This window comes from Myiozetetes cayanensis, unplaced genomic scaffold (genome assembly GCF_022539395.1).
Source record: "Myiozetetes cayanensis isolate MyiCay16 unplaced genomic scaffold, myiCay2020 scf5-8, whole genome shotgun sequence".
In the NCBI taxonomy this organism is placed as follows: domain Eukaryota; kingdom Metazoa; phylum Chordata; class Aves; order Passeriformes; family Tyrannidae; genus Myiozetetes; species Myiozetetes cayanensis.
This window is the reverse complement of record NW_026087742.1, coordinates 85,400,480-85,416,829: the sequence shown is the minus strand read 5'-3', so window position 1 is coordinate 85,416,829 and position 16,350 is coordinate 85,400,480. Positions and strand designations below refer to the sequence as shown.

Genomic DNA, 16,350 nt, shown 5'->3' with positions numbered 1-16,350 from the left:
TAAAGGCCAATACAGTTATGTGCTATTTTAATCTTAAAACTAAAGGAAAACAGAAAAAGTATATTTATAAAGTCAGTGCTTCAGTTAGAGGACTTGGTGTTGCTATCCAATTAGGCTGTCTGCACAGTTTTCAGACCTACATAAAAAACCCCAACATGAATCACATACACCTGCCAGCTGGGCATACCCACATCAGAATAAAACAAGTTACAGGGATACAGCTTACAGTATTGGACTGTTGATGCAGTACATACCACACAGCAGTGTCAAGATGTGCTCATACTTGTAACGAAGGCACTCGGCAAATCTTGTTCTCACCTCCTACAGCAAAAGATGCTCCAAACCTGAAGGGCTCAGCAAGCACTGTTGTCAGCCACACTACTGAGAGGTCGGATGTGTTGTGTTTTCCTCTTCAGGGACATGCAACAAGGTGGACATTGAAGAAGGCATGTCCTAAGGTCCACCACCTTGAGATCAAAGGCCAGAACACAGACAGCACCTCTCCCTCCCCAACAAGTTTCAGTCCCCATGTCCAGGCCATCCAGCATTGGTTTGGATTTGACAGGGGAATGTGGCTGGACCCCACATCACTACAGTTCACTTTTGGAGAGTTTCTGTACCTGCAACCCTCAAATTATGCCATACTAGAACATTTTTCTAACCAAATAATTTAATATCCAATTTATCAAAGTAAGGAATTCACTTGTTTTCTTTTTCACTGAACCATGGTGAAAAAAGGTCATTGTTTTATTCAGCATCATAGTTACATAACAGTTGTCTGTTTCTATTACTAGAAAGAATTTATTAAAATAGTCCTGAAAGACATCTTTTCTTTCTCCAATGATTTCAAAACTATGCCTTTTAATGCCAATTCCACACAGTCACGGGTTTGATCGGTAGTAGCCAGTTATAGCAATTGTCAAGGCACAAGCTCAGCTCTGCACACCCGCTGCAGCTTGTATTGCAAAAGAGATATGCCAGTTATGTCGTCTCTTAAAAATGCATAATCCCTTCATCGTATATTGCAACAGGAGAAATTAACATTAAACACAGACTATGAAACGTAAAGGATTTATTTCTGATATGATTTGTAGAGTTAAATTAAAAACCTACTGAATACTTTATGTAGTAGATGAACATAACCTTAGTACTTATTTTCTAACAGTTTAATGGTTGGAAGTGTACAACATGAAGTAGGCCTCATGTTTAATATTGTTCAATTTTGCTTATTGTTAGATGAGATTAAATACAGTAGCCATCCCTTTAGATTATGGTGCAACACTGATCATGTGCCTTGATAGGTAGGAAAAATGATTCATTAAATAAATGATGATGACATAACATGTAGGGAAGACTTTGGATTGTCTATTTAAAATGTCAACATAATAGGCAATTAAGAATAAAACTTCATTTTAAGTGCACTTCCACATGCTTTTTTTATAATATAGCAAAAACTTCCTATCTTTTTTTCCAGACACTTCACTCCCTACTCTAAAGCTGTTCAGTTGAAAATGCACTTTCCCCAGTAAACTTCTTTTTTTAAAAAAGTAACTAAAATTTCTATCCTTTCATATGCTAAGAAATGTTTCCTAATTAAAAACACAGTTTCTTACAAGACATGTGAAGACAACATATAGTGAAATGAATTTTAATTGTTGTGCTGTGACTAAAGTAAAGTTCTCAAGGCTGCAATTTAACATTCCAAGTTCTCCCTTCCATCTTTATTGATTCTTAAGATTTTGCACAGAAACTCTTTGGGGGCTAGAACAGCAGTAATTGCATCACACTGTTTTTCCAAGACTTCAAGTTTCAAAAGCAAACTCCTCAAAAAGTACAGTTCTTGATTTGATTAGATACAGGGACAAAAATATAGCACATACTTGAAGGTTACATGGTCTACAAATGATGGCAATATTTTCCTTGGGAGAGTACAGTTTGTTTTCTTGTAAATACTCAAAAAGGCTCAACTTCAAGCAGTAATAAACACAAGCAAAAGTGATTTAACCCTTAAAATAAATATTCAGGAAAACCTCTCTGTACATACAAGTGAAAGAATATGTAACACTTTCACGCTAAAAGAAAAAATAAAGATTTTGTTCATATAAGCAGCTGAAATCTGCTGTTCCAGCCCAATGTCCCCAGTAAAGAAGGGAGGCACAAACACAGGTGACTACTGTAGCTCACTATCTTATGGCCTTTTTGGACAGGGACATCATCACCATCATTTTTTAATCCCTTTTGTTATATTTATTACAGCATGCCAAATCCTTTGGCATACGTGATGGCCTTCAATAATCTTTCTTTAAGCTTTTCTTTGCTTGAGTACTCCGGAAGCAAAAGTACATTAAAGCATGTGTGAGATGTAGGTAACCTGTGGGGGAAAACAAAAACAAACAAAAAAGATAAGAATTCAGATCTGGGAACATGCAGTACATGCAAAAGAACTACACTGCTATTTCACAAGTCCAAAATAATACATTTAAAGGAAATTTACTTTTCTCATAGATTCAACTTTCAGATTTAACTAGGTTAATAACTTAAAAGCTCAGAATTCCCTTCTATTTATGAACAAACACAAAAAATGTACATTTTTTTTTTCTTTTATTTACCTTTCTGTATCTGGGCCATTTTTGGCTATGATCATCTTTAACTTTCCAAGTCCTCCCACAGGGGCTCTGTCTGTGCCTGTTGTAAACTGTAAGAATAGTCTTTTCTGTTCATCCGTGAATGAATGGACTATTTCCCAGAATTCCCTATCAAGGAAGAAATCAAAAAGTAAGTAAACCGTAAATTTTCTTTGGTATAAATGAGACTTTCAAAAGTAATTGAGTTTTGAAGCTGTAGTAATTCTAATCTGTCTTAACATCAAGTTTACAAGTCATATTCATAAACCAAAACTAACAGAACGTATTTACCAATCAATGAGATTCAGAAGTAGAAATCAGCAATATTACCCAAACACTGCAGTTTAACTGTCTTTAAACATTAATTTGGCTATTAAATGTTCTGCAGATATTCTTCCTTTATTTTATATTCCTATTTCCTAAGGAAATACCGATTAAAAAATGTTTATACCATCTCCTCTTTTCTAATTACAATACTTGTGTAAAGTGATATTATAGATAAGACATTTGTATCTCCAGAACTAGAAAAATACCAAACGTTACAATATTAAATTCATTATGGAGAAATGGGCAGATAAAGTGCTTTTTATCTTAGAAAAATTAGAAAAAAAATTTACCTAATAATAAGAGAGTCTCTTGTATAGCCACCATCATATTCTGTGGTTTCTTCTAGTGCTTGAAAATCTAAATTCTGTAAGAAGATGATATTTTTAAAGATGACCACTAATTATATACTTAGGATCAAAAAAAGCTCCACTCTGTGGTGTACATTCAGAATTCTTACCCTACTTCCACAAATAAGTAATTCAATTTCCTCTGGTCTAAATAAATATTTCAAAGGAGATTCATTGGTCACCATGTGGAATCCTCTCCGAAAGGCCTTGAACTGCTTTTCTACTGACTTATTGAGTATATAGTCAGCATACAGATTGACAAATTCCTGCAAGGAAATAAATCCCTTAGTGCTTCAACACATGCCACTTGAAGTACCTCCCAAAAATACTAGACCCCAAAATACGTGTAACTCTATAATTCTACACAGATTATCTGGGTTCAGCTTTTATTCAGCAACAATAAAGAACAAGTCTCAGTATTGCTCAAACAGGCCAAACACCACACCCAGAAGCTACACATGCACGTATCAATGCTTTCTTTATGAGAAGCCTTTTCCATTCACAATTATCCTCTGGTATGCCAATTTTAAAAGGCTTTTAAATTTACATTATAAGTGAGACCAAACCTTTATAGGGTACTACATAATTCTACATATAGTAAGTATATCTAAGGACTAAAGATCCTGTTTAAAAAGTTGAGCATACCTTTCTGTTTTCATTCGTAATAGGAATTTTATCACCGTTTTCCTTTAAATCATGCATCATTGGATTGCCAAAGAGATCCGTGTGAGATATTTGAAACGTTATCATCATATCATCTTCCACACTTCCTTCATACTCTAGCAAGTCTCTCAAACTCTGGTAAAGAACCTAAGAGATTAAGAAATACACCTCTGTCAAAAATAAGCTTCAAGAGATTTCTCCAAGTAATACCAGAGGGCATGAAATCACCTGCCTCAAAAAAGGGTTCTTATATTCTATGAGACAAGCCACCTAAAATCTCCCATGGCAGTCCAAACAATGGTTCATTAAGCTCAGCATTTGTAAAAATGAACAACAGCAGATAATAAGATAAAAAAGAAAAATGGCAATGAATATAACTCCCTTAAGAGAACCTATCAGCACCCAGCAATCTTCCTAAATGCAATGGTCAGACCTGCAGCTTGAAAGCCATTAATTGCCTCTTCTTAACTCTTTTGAAATGGTATTTGCTTTTGGCATCCAGAACACGTTACACTAGTAAGTGGAACATTTATGTGTTAAAATCAAAGAAAATGCTGTATTTTATATCAGATAAAGTTCAGGCAGCAGATTTTATCTCCTACATCTTGATTTAAAACCCAAACTAGGAAATAATCCTGAAGCAACACAGATGGGGCAGTCTTTAACATAAGAAGACATTTACGAACAACAAAAAAATAAATCACAAGTTAGGTCAGAATTTACCAAGCGGAATCTGAAATTACCTGTAAGAGTTTGCTCTATTCAAAGGAGCAACCAGCTTTCTTCCCTGCTATGCCTTAGGAAAAGCCCAAGACTCTCTTGGAAACCAAAGGCTATGCAGAAAAGAACAATTATTTGGCTGAGACAGAGGTACAGAGCTCAAGAATGCAAAGGGAAGGTAAAAGCAATACCTGTGTGCAAGAAGCAATAAATTTCCCCTTAATTGTTTAATTGTTGAAAGTAAGCCTCAACCTCTCACTATCTGTGTCTTTTTGATTCTTCCACAGGACCTTTAAAAATACCTCGCATTGAAAATGACTGGACTTGGAACTGTTGGTGGTGAAGGTTGGTGAAAACCCTATTGTGCACGCTCTACAGCATTAGAAAAAACATTGTGAGGCTTGACTACTGAGAATTTAATTTTGGTTTGAAAAGCTCTGAAGTGTTAAAGTCATATTAGAATACAAAGAGTTAAAAAAGGATTATTTTAAAAGTCAGTGAAGGTGTCAGAGAAGAAACATAAGAGCAGAGGAGAAAGATTAGGAAATGCCCTGACTGCCTTGTTCCATAGAAATAAATCCACTTTTTTCTGTCACAAAAGCTTTTGAGTATATAATAAAAATCAGTGGAAACTCAGGGCACTGCCTATTTCTCAGTATTATACAGAAAAACTGGTCGAATCTGGCACACTGCTGTATGTAGCCATCCAAAGCAGACTTAATAACGTATTTGCTGATCACACATGCCTCATTTTCAAAAATGAAAGGTTAGTTCTTTTTAAATAGTACCATCTTACTCATCTTCTTTGAATAGTTGAAGATTTTGCACAACTGCTTATAAAAGGGGAATGTCCCACTGTCTGAAATTAAATGAAGCTCACTAACAACTCACACCAGCCAACATGATAGGAAGCTACTGGTGATCTCTGATTACAGGTGGAGCACAGCCAAGACATCCTGCATGCACACACACAGTGCCCTTGTATGCTCTACCTACTAAAGCTCACGTTCAGCTCAGTGCTTTTGTACAGCCGCTGGCTGGGAAGGGGTGGGGAAGATGGACACTGATCACTGCTCCCAAACTGTAGGGATGTTCATTAACTGCCTCATCTATCTTTTGCTTTAGACAAAAAACAGAAAGAGCATCACACCTTTGTATGTCTAGTATTACTTGGACTTTTTTTTTGGTAGAAATCTACTTCTACAAATAGCTATAAGAAGTCTAATTTTAGAAGTCTCTTTGGGAAGATACCATTAAATATTGTTTATGCTTAATAGTGCTTAGTGATATATAACAATTCATGCAGTAAAAAAATTAACCAAAGCGTTACTGATACCTAGCCCTATTGTTGACTTTACAATTCTGCCTCCCCAAACAAGAGGCTTTATTATTGCTTATGAATTTATTTTAACAAATACAGACTCTTCTCATGAGTCACTGGTCATTTCACTTCCATTTCTGATAATGATTTTGTGTTTAATTTAAATCTAGATTAAGTTATTGCATGGAAAATACATTAATAAACTGAAAGAACATAAGGAACTTACAGGATGAGAGTCTGCCAGATCACGGAAAGTTCCTTTTTTGCCCATTAGCTTCCTGTAGACAACCATGGGAAAATGTACATCCAGGATACAGTTGTTGTAAATAGCCAGACCCAGTACTATGCCAATCAGGGTAAACTGACCCTCAGTTTCAAAAGAGGACGGATTAAACCAGAACAGTTTTGTAGATTCATCGTATGTGAACATCCCTGTTAAAAAAAAAAAAAAAAGAAGTTGAACAGTATTGGTTACAATTCAATAAAAATGGCACATAAAACCTACCATTATAAATCCATTTGCATTAGCCTTGAGAACACGTTTAACTTAACATCATACTGAATTTAATGGCAAAGAGAAACTACTTACCTTAGGGTAACTGGAGCTGCTCAAAACACTGTTATTCACATCACCACTAAAAATATGCAAGAGACCTGTGATACAACATCTGCAACACCCACGAGGTTGTACCTACACAAGCTTTCATCCCCTGCCATTTCTGAGGAACCAGCAGCACACTGTCAACATTGATTGTAACTTTGACAAATACAACAGGGCAAGAAAAGAACACAATCAAAAACCATGTGGATGAAACAATCCTGAAGGATTCCAATTACTAAAAAGTGACAGCCTTTCCTCAAAGGTTTTTTCAGGCCAGTTCCAGCAAAGGAACAGGAGTAGATGCAGCCCTGTGACTGAATTAGAAACTATGAAGATGGAGCAGGGATTGACCATCACATGTGATTTTAGAGTTAGACGCCTAACAGATTTGTTTGTTTGTTTCAAGGACCACTGTTTCTGCAGCTATTACATACATCTGAACTTGAGGGGAAAACGGACCATGGGACCCCAGGAGGAGCTGCAATTTTACAGCCTGTCACTGTTCAAAGGGAGTAATTTTGTTTTGGCTCCCTCTCTTCGTTCAGCTTACTATTTCAGGTGACCAATTCCTGCCCAATTCACGAGTTGAGTGCTGAAGACTGCAAGAAACACCTGAACTGGCACATGGCAGAAATTGCAGGGAGAGGATGTGACTGTGCACACAAAAGACAAAAGACAGGTAAAGAGTAGCTTATCCTTTTGGTTGTATCAAGACACAAAATAGCTCTTTATGAAACCAGAGTTTGTGCACAGGTTATAAATTATTTAAATGAATCCTACAGTAAAATCCATTGCTTACCTGACTAGATACTGAAACAAGATAAATGCAAACCCCATAGACTTATGGGGAGAGAGAGACCACTCTGGACAAGCAGAGTCCCAGTGACCTGTTGCTTGTACGGCTAAGTCTCATGATTCAAGGTACAATATAAGAAAAAGTTCCCCAGGTTCCTTATTCCCAACACACTAGAAGTCAGATCCATGAGGATCAAGAATATTAGCTACATTTGCCACAGGGATTTATCTTGCAGCTGGTAAAAGATGTGCTTATTTACAAGCTCTGCAGATGTATAAATTGATTACTAAGCCATATGAACAGAGTCACAAAATTACTCCTAAAGATTGAAAATGTCACCTTCAGCCAAGAGATAAAGACCGATTTCTCATTCAGTGTAAGGATACGAACAGCAAGCTCATTCAGAGATTCTGGCTCTTCCCCAAAATTGATTATTTATCTCAGTAAGGTACTAGGACAGGGTCAGCTATTCAGGGAGCACACAAATAACAGGCTGACACATCAGATAAGGCAATCAGAAACAGATGAGCAACTCAGGCTCCTATGTTTCTCATAGGAGAAACATTATGTAGAATTATATAGAATCCTGTATTCCGTTTTCTGAACGGACTGAAGTAACTTCTGGATTCCTGGCACATAAAACCAATATGACTTGTACTTTCTGGAAGATGACAGAAGAGTTAAACTGTCAAAACACACAAATCCACCAAATGTCTAGTCATGAAGGATTAGCAGTTTACTCAGATCCACATCTGGAAACACTTTAGTGTGAAATACAGTATTTTATTCCCTGACCAAAATTAATACTACAGTACATTAAAATACTAATGAAACACCAGAAGAAACTGGAATCTTCAGTAAGGGGAAAACAACTGTATAGTGTTGCTAGGGATATTATATGAAGTTATCACTTCTTCCCTTTTTCCATGGTGACTGTTGCTCATAAATCCCATATTTTTTCTGAGTTACGGCCTCCTCAGAGTAAAACTTTGAGGTAGTCTAACATGGAAACACTTGAAAAAAACTATTAAAACAATATACATCACTCCATACCTACCTATTAGAGGATAGAAATTTTAAATTCCATTTAAAGGAACTCCTTTGTCTTCTCAGGTAAATAAGTATTTAAAAATCAACAAAAAATCACACTTGGTACATATGGTACATACATAAACTGTTATGGTGCAATGCATATTAATAGGTGCCAAAGAAAAGATGATTGTGAATGCAAGCTACATTTTCTTCTTTTACATATTTATGCCAAAAGCCAATAAATGTCCTTCCCCCCCTCCCAAGTTACTATGAATACAAAAAGTGTACATACTTTTTTGTATTTTGAATATGGAAGTCAAATTTAAAATGTGCATGCACATCTAATCTATAAACACATTAAGTATATATACACTGACTGGATCTTAGCTGAAGCAGACTTTAGCATTATCAAAAAAGAGTATTTCAATATAGGCATCCACACAAATTTGGTTAAGATATTTATTTTGCATTGGAAATATAATTTCATCAGTCAAAGTACTAAGACTTCCTTATTTTGCCATACTTTATTTCAAGCAGGCTTGCTATCTCAGATTCCAAATCTTTTGAGTTAATAGCAGTTTTCAGAGTGATTAAGGCTCTGTACCACTTGTTATAAGAACTGTCTTGCACATGGTGAAGGGCAAATGCCAAGGTTCATGTTCTGTTACTGACTCTGGGGACTTCCTCTTTAACCTGGTCAAAATGTATTTCTGTGTATTTTTATCAATTTTCTAAGCTACAAAACCAAGCTTTCTTTTTTAAAACTGTCCAATGAAACCAAATCAACTAATGGTTGTTGAGCTTCTTTAATGGAAGCCATTACAGGAAGTATAATCATATTTCACATAGAATATATGAAATTAATATAGGAACCTGGAAGGTCTTATTTCTATTCTAACAAAAGTATTAATATAATTTTTTAACAGTTTAATCTTTTCAGAGTAGGAGACAAGCTGCATACCAAAAGCAGCATGTCCTTGCATGTATAAAGACAGAAGCATAAAAGACTAGTTTGGGAAGCAAGGGAAAACAGGGTAAGACAGAGATGTCATTGCTAAAATACAAATGTAAATTTTTGGCCCCAATATATCAAATTATTCTTGGCTCTTAACTAACTACAATCAAATTTGACATTACTGCCACACTTTGGATCTGCAGAACTGAGACTACGAGATTTATTAACCTGGAGGAAGGGGAGGAAATAACTCAAAAACTCACCATAGTCCTACTCTTGCTTTATTGCAGAAGCTCTTCCTCTTTGGTTAGATTACTAATTCTAGAAGCTAATCACAAAGCAAAGTGAGGAGAAAGGTGAGAGAACAACAAAGGAACCCTGCAAAGAAACCCTGTGCTACTGACTTGTATCTAAACAAGCAATGACAGCTCTCACTAACTATACACAGTTAGTCCTTTCATCACTGCTTTTTAGGAGAATGACTGATGATAACAATGAGCCTCTAGTGTGTGCTAAATACTCTCATGATCACCAGTGAATCTGGAGAGCAGCAGGGGATATACAAAGGCAACGCATGAACACAGAACAATCCAGATTGGAAGAGACCTTCAAAGATCATCCAGGCCAACCTGTTGTGAGAACAATCTGTTAAATTAGTAAATTATTAGAACACATACCAATATCTGGATTGAAGATTTCTTCCACAACCAGTTGAAAAAATTCTTTGGAAACACCTCCTTCATCTACCCCTTGCTCTCCTTCAAATTCCACATACAATTGCTTCTTCAAGTCTGCAGGATTTTCCATGGCAATCATCTCTAGCTATTGAGTGAACAGACAGAAATATTTCATTAGTAAACTTGTTTACTAGAATAATTTAGTCAAAATTAGCCTCCAAACTTAAGAAGAAAGCAAGCATAAATCACAACAGTAAAACAACACAGAAACCAATTGTAACCCCACTTTACTCTAAACACGTTACAGATTCTGGGGATTAATGAAGCAAGAAACTTTCCACAGATCTGATCTGTGAGCCCATTAAGGCTCCCAGTCTGTTAGCCTTCTCTATTTCTATTCTTCTAAGCACTTATTTTAAATAAGTTATCAAATTGCACACAGTTCAGAGAAAACGAGAAGAAAACAAGATATTTTACTGGGATAATTAAATTCATCTGACAACAAAGAGAGTCTACAATCTGATCTATATGTATGACAGTAAATGGTTTTCTGAAGGGATTATACAAATATGTTTTCAGAGTGGAAAACAGAAAACAAGCCTTTGATGAGTAGTTGTATCTCTCAAACAAAGAGTTGGGGAAAAAACCACCAGAAATAAAAAAGACACTAATATTACAGTCAAAGCGATCCTCTCTCCTCAACCCTAATGAGGAAGTCTCAAAAATGTCTTAGTCTTATTTCTTCAGTGCCTCTACTGCATTGCTTCTATGAAAATGGAAGTTCAGTTAAGGTCAAATAGAAGACATTTCATAATAAAGGGTTTCAAGTCTATATAACGGCCATTACAGGTCACAGAACCACAAAATGATTTAGGTTGGAAGGGACCTGAAAGATCATCTAGTTCCAACTCCCTTGCCATGGGTGGGGACACTTTCCAGTAAACCAGTTTCCTCAAAGCTCCATCTAGCATGGGCCTTGAACAGTTCCAGGGAAGGGGCATCCACAACTTCTCTGGGCAACCTGTTCCAGTGCCTCACCACTCTCACAGTAAAAAATTTCTTCTGAACTTCTAATCTAAACCTATCCTCCTGTCATTTGAAGCCATTTCCTCTTATCCTGTCACTACCTGCCCTCGTAAAAAATTCCTCTCCAGCTCTTGTCAGCCCCCTTTAGGTAGTGGAAGGTGCTATGAAGTCTCCATGGAGCCTTCTCTTCTCCAGGCTGAACAAACACAACTCTCTCAGCCTGTAAGGTGTGGTGCTCCAGTACCCTGATAATTTTTGTGTCCCTCCTCTGGACTCGCTCCAACAGGCCCATGTCATTCTTATGCTGGGGGCCCAGAGCTGGAAGCAGCACTCCAGGTGGGGTCTCCCCAGAGCAGGGTAGAAGGGGACAGTCACCTCCCTCGACCTGCTGGCCCACAATGCTTTTGACGCAGGCCAGCTGTACAGTTGGCTTTCTGAGCTGTGAGTGCACATTGCCAGGTCTTTCACTTTCTTACAACAAAAATATATCCTTTCAGTAAATCAAAAGTTAAGCAAGCATATTTTGCAGCTAATAAGTATGTTGCTTAAAAGCATAAACACAGTAATGCAGCACGATTACACTAAACATACCTCTGTGGCAAAGAAAACTCAAGAGCAGTAAATTGAGGCACAGATGGACCTGCACACTCCTCTACCAAGACCATATTACTGGTGAGATTTGTCTGTCATTTGGGCCAGTGCAAATTGTACTTACCAAGTGTCCTCAACACACTGAACCATTTATTTTTATTTCACTACCCTACCTTATGCACACACACATGCCAACACACCCTTTACAACCCAGAATTTTACTACAGAAGTGTGAAGTAAAACAAGAACAGAACAGAGAAGGTAAAGGCAGCAATAATGACACCATCAAGTCATAAAATTACACCACCAGCAAGACACATTTTCTCCTACTAACTGCCAAGTCCATGTTCCAACCATCACAGCAGGGCTGGATGGGAGACAGAGCCAGGACAGTTATCATAATGGGTTTGAAGGCTTTGCAAAAGGAGTATGTGGAGAAAAAAAATTGCACTATCTGGTACTGAAAACTAGATTCAGAGAGGGAGTGTAACTTCACAGCATATAAAACTCAGTTAAAAAACCACAAAGGCAAGCCATGAAGACTCCAATAATGAGAGTAAGTGTGATCAGTCTACATCTCAATCAGGTTAAGAACAAGGTTTTCTGAAAAACTTAGTTAATACACTACCTAACACATTTGGTATTCTATTGTATATCATTTGCAATAAACTATTTTTGTCCCTAAGGAGACTAAATAACATTTAATTCTTTGAAATTCACTGTATTTTATCAACAATACTTCTGCAGCAAAAGTATTCCCCCCGTCACCAGTATTCTCATCCCATGCTTTCCATAACAGTGCAATTTGGCACCTTGCCTTTTACGTAAATCTTAAAACCATGCATCTTGTATACAGATGTGTAAAAAATTTATTTTCATGACTATGACAACAATGGAGTTCAAGTCATGTTCCAAGTACAAATGTGACTTTTTAAAAACAGAGCACTAGCATTTATTTTAAAACCGTAAATACAAGTTATATGATCTAGTTGGACAGACAGAAGTTCTCCTGTCTGGATTCCTTCTACTTAAAACCGGCACTAATAAAGTTTTGGTTTTTTCTCCCCTGTTGGCTTTGTAGTCTTTACCACCAGTAATTTAGTATACTGCAAGTTTTATGAATTTGGATGGGTTCTGAGAAAGCAAGTGTTGCCTCTGCATTTCTTTTGGGACAGCAACCCTCTGTCATAGTGCGAAGACTCTCTTGTGTCATGAAACTGCACTTACACTAAAGAAAGTGTTCATATTAATACATATAGAGCAATTATAGAAATGTCAATGATTTTTTTTTTACTGAGAAAAACGGCATTAAAAAAAGGGAAGGAAACACTCTTAGTTGAGCAACATTGGCTAGGCAGATTGGAACAGCATGCTGCTTGTGTGCAGGGGAGTCAGATAAAGGATTACCCAAAAGCCAGTATTTTGAGCAAAGCCTGATGCTCCTTGAAGTAGATTCTATAAGCAGGACAATGTTGGTAAGATGCTCAACTGATAGTTGTAGGTTTAGCTGCTCCTTCGAACATCTGTGTCAACACTGACGCTTCACAAGAAAAATTGAATTCAGCAATTAGACATGATAGTAGAGAGGCACTGGATTTTAGCAGAACTGCAGCAGTGTTTCTATAGCAAGGAAGTATGACCTTCAGTTTATAGTTATTTAGTTCTTGTTTTTTTTGTTTGTTTGGGGTTTTTGTTTGTTTGTTGTTTTTGAGGTTTTATTTTGTTGGGTTTGTTTTTGTTTTGCTGTTGTTTATAATAATCAGAACTACCTCTATCTTGTCAACACAGATGCTGTTGGATAAACATAATCTATATGTGTGAATTACCACGTTTCAGAAGTTATGTTTTCTATCATGATGGTTTGACTAGCCAAGTCATTGAAATCATCATTACATTTTGCAGGGAGCATCAAAAATTGAGTATCTGTGAATTGAAAAGCTGAAAGCTGAGAGACCATGTCATAAAAACATCTGTATTTTTTTTGCTGAAACATGATGTTGTACCACAACTTAAGAGATGGTGTGATTCTACTTTGCTTACGGAATAACACTGTGCTTTCCTAACTACAGGAATTTTCACTAAATGGTAGAAATATAACAACATTTAAAAACTTAATGTAACACCAGAATTTGGCACATGCTTGAAACTGAGAGTAGTTCAACTAATTTCTATTCAATTAAAAATGGTTAAAAATGATCACAAACCACCTCAAGTTCCAGCCAGTAGTATAAGAGTTTTCTTTAAGGCAGTGGCAGGAATACTTTCCATGCTAGATGGCAAAAATGACAGGAACAGAGCTTATTAAAGTTTTAAAGTACCAGTGACACATCATGGCATAAGTCAGTCAATACATTTTTCTAAAAAATAGCATGTGAAGCAATAGTTACAGTGACAAAGTAGCATCCTCTCCAGCTGTACTTCAGAGCTTGCACACATCAGCAGTCACACACACTTTGCATCCAAGGCAGACTAGTGCTGACATTTTCATCTGGACACAGAAACACTGACAGTCTTAAAGAACATCAAAGCTCCTGAAGTACTTTGTTGTTAATATATGAGAGAATCTGTCTACTGGTTTCAGTTGTCACATGAGTTTTTGCTCCTCCATACATTTAGCAGTCATTTACACGCAGGAGGCTTGCTGCCTGCTAGCTGTCTACATTCCGTGAAATTTGTCAAAGCGAGTCTCTAATTTTCAAGCAAGTACAAGCCAGAATCTGTGACGGAATCCACCACATTTTCACTTGCAGAACTTGTGTGTCATAACTCACACCCTTTAAATTACTGTTGCCTGAGAATAAAGCCACATATAACATGGGCCATGGGGGTGGGGGAAGAATAAATTCAGAAGAAGGGGATGAAAGAAATAGCTGCTGGGGGATGAAAAGGCAAAAGAAGGGATTTAAGGATGTATTTCCTTTCATTACTACCATGTGCATGTACTGTGATTCAGCAGGAGTACAGCTAACCTATTAAACCTGTTAGACAGAAAAAAGCATGTTAACTGCTTTCAAGAACTGCAGACTGAGATATCAACTCCCAAATGTAAGGCCTCCTTAAAAAAGTGGGGACTAGGATGTTACAAGTTCCAACGTTCCACCCCGTCCCCAGGTGACTTTTCAGACTAACATAGATACAAGTAAGTAGACAGTAAGTATATAATACAAAGAAAGTATGTTGTTTCATTAAATAATTTCCAATAAAAAAAAAGGAAAAATAAGTTTCTGAGGCAAGTTTCATACATGCAAAGCAATTGAACAATGAATCTGTAAAGAAATGTTTTCCTTAGATGTATGTGTTTCAGGGTGAACTAAGATTCTCTTAATAAGCAACTTGAAACAAGTTATTGTTTCAAAAGTATTTAAAAGGTATTGCTTCAAATTCTTATTAAAAGAAAGAATTACAACAGTAATAATAGTAACAACAAAAAAATCACTTACCAGTACTCGCATTTGCTTTAATGAAGTCCAAAAAGTGAGATGATAAAAATACTGAATTATAAAAGCTTAAATATTAAGTATCAATAGGAGAAAAACAGCTTGGAAATAACTAATCAGCATGAAAAAGTGCTAAGTCCATTTGTAGGAAACTATGAAGGCTGATAGTTATATTTGTTTGAAAAATATCCAGCATCAATAAGGAAAATACGAACAAAACCATCTCAACCTCATCTTAGTCAATATTCCTGAAAATGCTTTTATGAGGAAGTTATCAGTTATTTGATATAACTGAGTTGAGCATATCTCAAAAATGTCTGCAATGACTGTTCTGTAAAGACACAGCTCTAGTGCACTTCAGTGCCCATCTTCGACTATCATCAGAAATAGAGCCAGCTACTTTAAAGCTTAGGACATAAGAGTTTCCTCCAGACCTATTTCATACCAATCAGGAAGTGGAAACAAATTGTGAAAATTACTAAAATCACTTCTCAACCAGTTGCAGAAAGTGCCTGCAACAACAGCACACAATTCTTGAACAGATCAGGCACTCGCTGAAGGAACTGCAGGACAGTGTGGAACAGTACTTTCCCTGCAATACTTTTTCAGCCACCAACACACTTGCAGTTTAGGGATTCCCTGAGCTTTGTGTGTGGGTCACATCAAAATGTTTTTAATGTCCATTAGCTTTTGATGGATCTTTCTTTCATGATCAGTAAAAGTTCTGCGCAAAGACATCCACCATTTTAAGGTACGCAGTGTGGAAAAAAAATGTCACTTTGCTTATGTTAAGCCTGCTTCCTGATAATAAGGCTAGGTGCTACCAAGTTGAAAAAATCAGATTTCCCATTCAACTTCTCCATTCCATCTTTTAGGTCCTCACCATCATCTTTTTTACCCTTAAGAGGACTTCACAATTTCTCTGAAGAGAGTCTGGGCTCTTGAAATTTATTGCTATTGTATCCTTTTTGATATTAAAATGAGAAAAAACAAATGAAAGAGACATAGGCACACTATGGTCAAAAGTGACATTGTATTGTTCCATTCACTTCTTTTTTAACTCTGAACACTTCCTGAGGAATATTTGAAGTCTATTGAGCACTGATGCTCCATATCATCCGTTAAGAGGTATCATAGAATTAACTGGGTTGGAAGAGACCTCCGAGCTCATCAAGTCCAACCCTTGATCCAACCCCGCTGTGATTACTAGATCATGGCACTCAGTGTCACATC

General features: G+C 36.7%; 1 protein-coding gene across 4 annotated transcripts in view; it reads right to left on the bottom strand.

Moving 5' to 3' along the window:
* Positions 1 to 729: 729 nt before the first annotated feature.
* Positions 730 to 16,350, bottom strand: part of UBE3A (ubiquitin protein ligase E3A) — a 53,454-nt gene continuing 37,833 nt past the window's right edge. For all 4 annotated transcript variants that reach the window (XM_050331605.1, XM_050331602.1, XM_050331603.1 and 1 more), the window contains 7 exons: positions 10,064 to 10,208; positions 6,229 to 6,434; positions 3,944 to 4,108; positions 3,409 to 3,564; positions 3,242 to 3,315; positions 2,610 to 2,753; positions 730 to 2,371 (listed from right to left, as the gene is read on the bottom strand). In XM_050331605.1, coding sequence (XP_050187562.1) covers positions 2,251 to 2,371; positions 2,610 to 2,753; positions 3,242 to 3,315; positions 3,409 to 3,564; positions 3,944 to 4,108; positions 6,229 to 6,434; positions 10,064 to 10,208 — 1,011 coding nt within the window. In that variant the 3' untranslated portion in view covers positions 730 to 2,250. The remainder of the gene's footprint in view (positions 2,372 to 2,609; positions 2,754 to 3,241; positions 3,316 to 3,408; positions 3,565 to 3,943; positions 4,109 to 6,228; positions 6,435 to 10,063; positions 10,209 to 16,350) is intronic.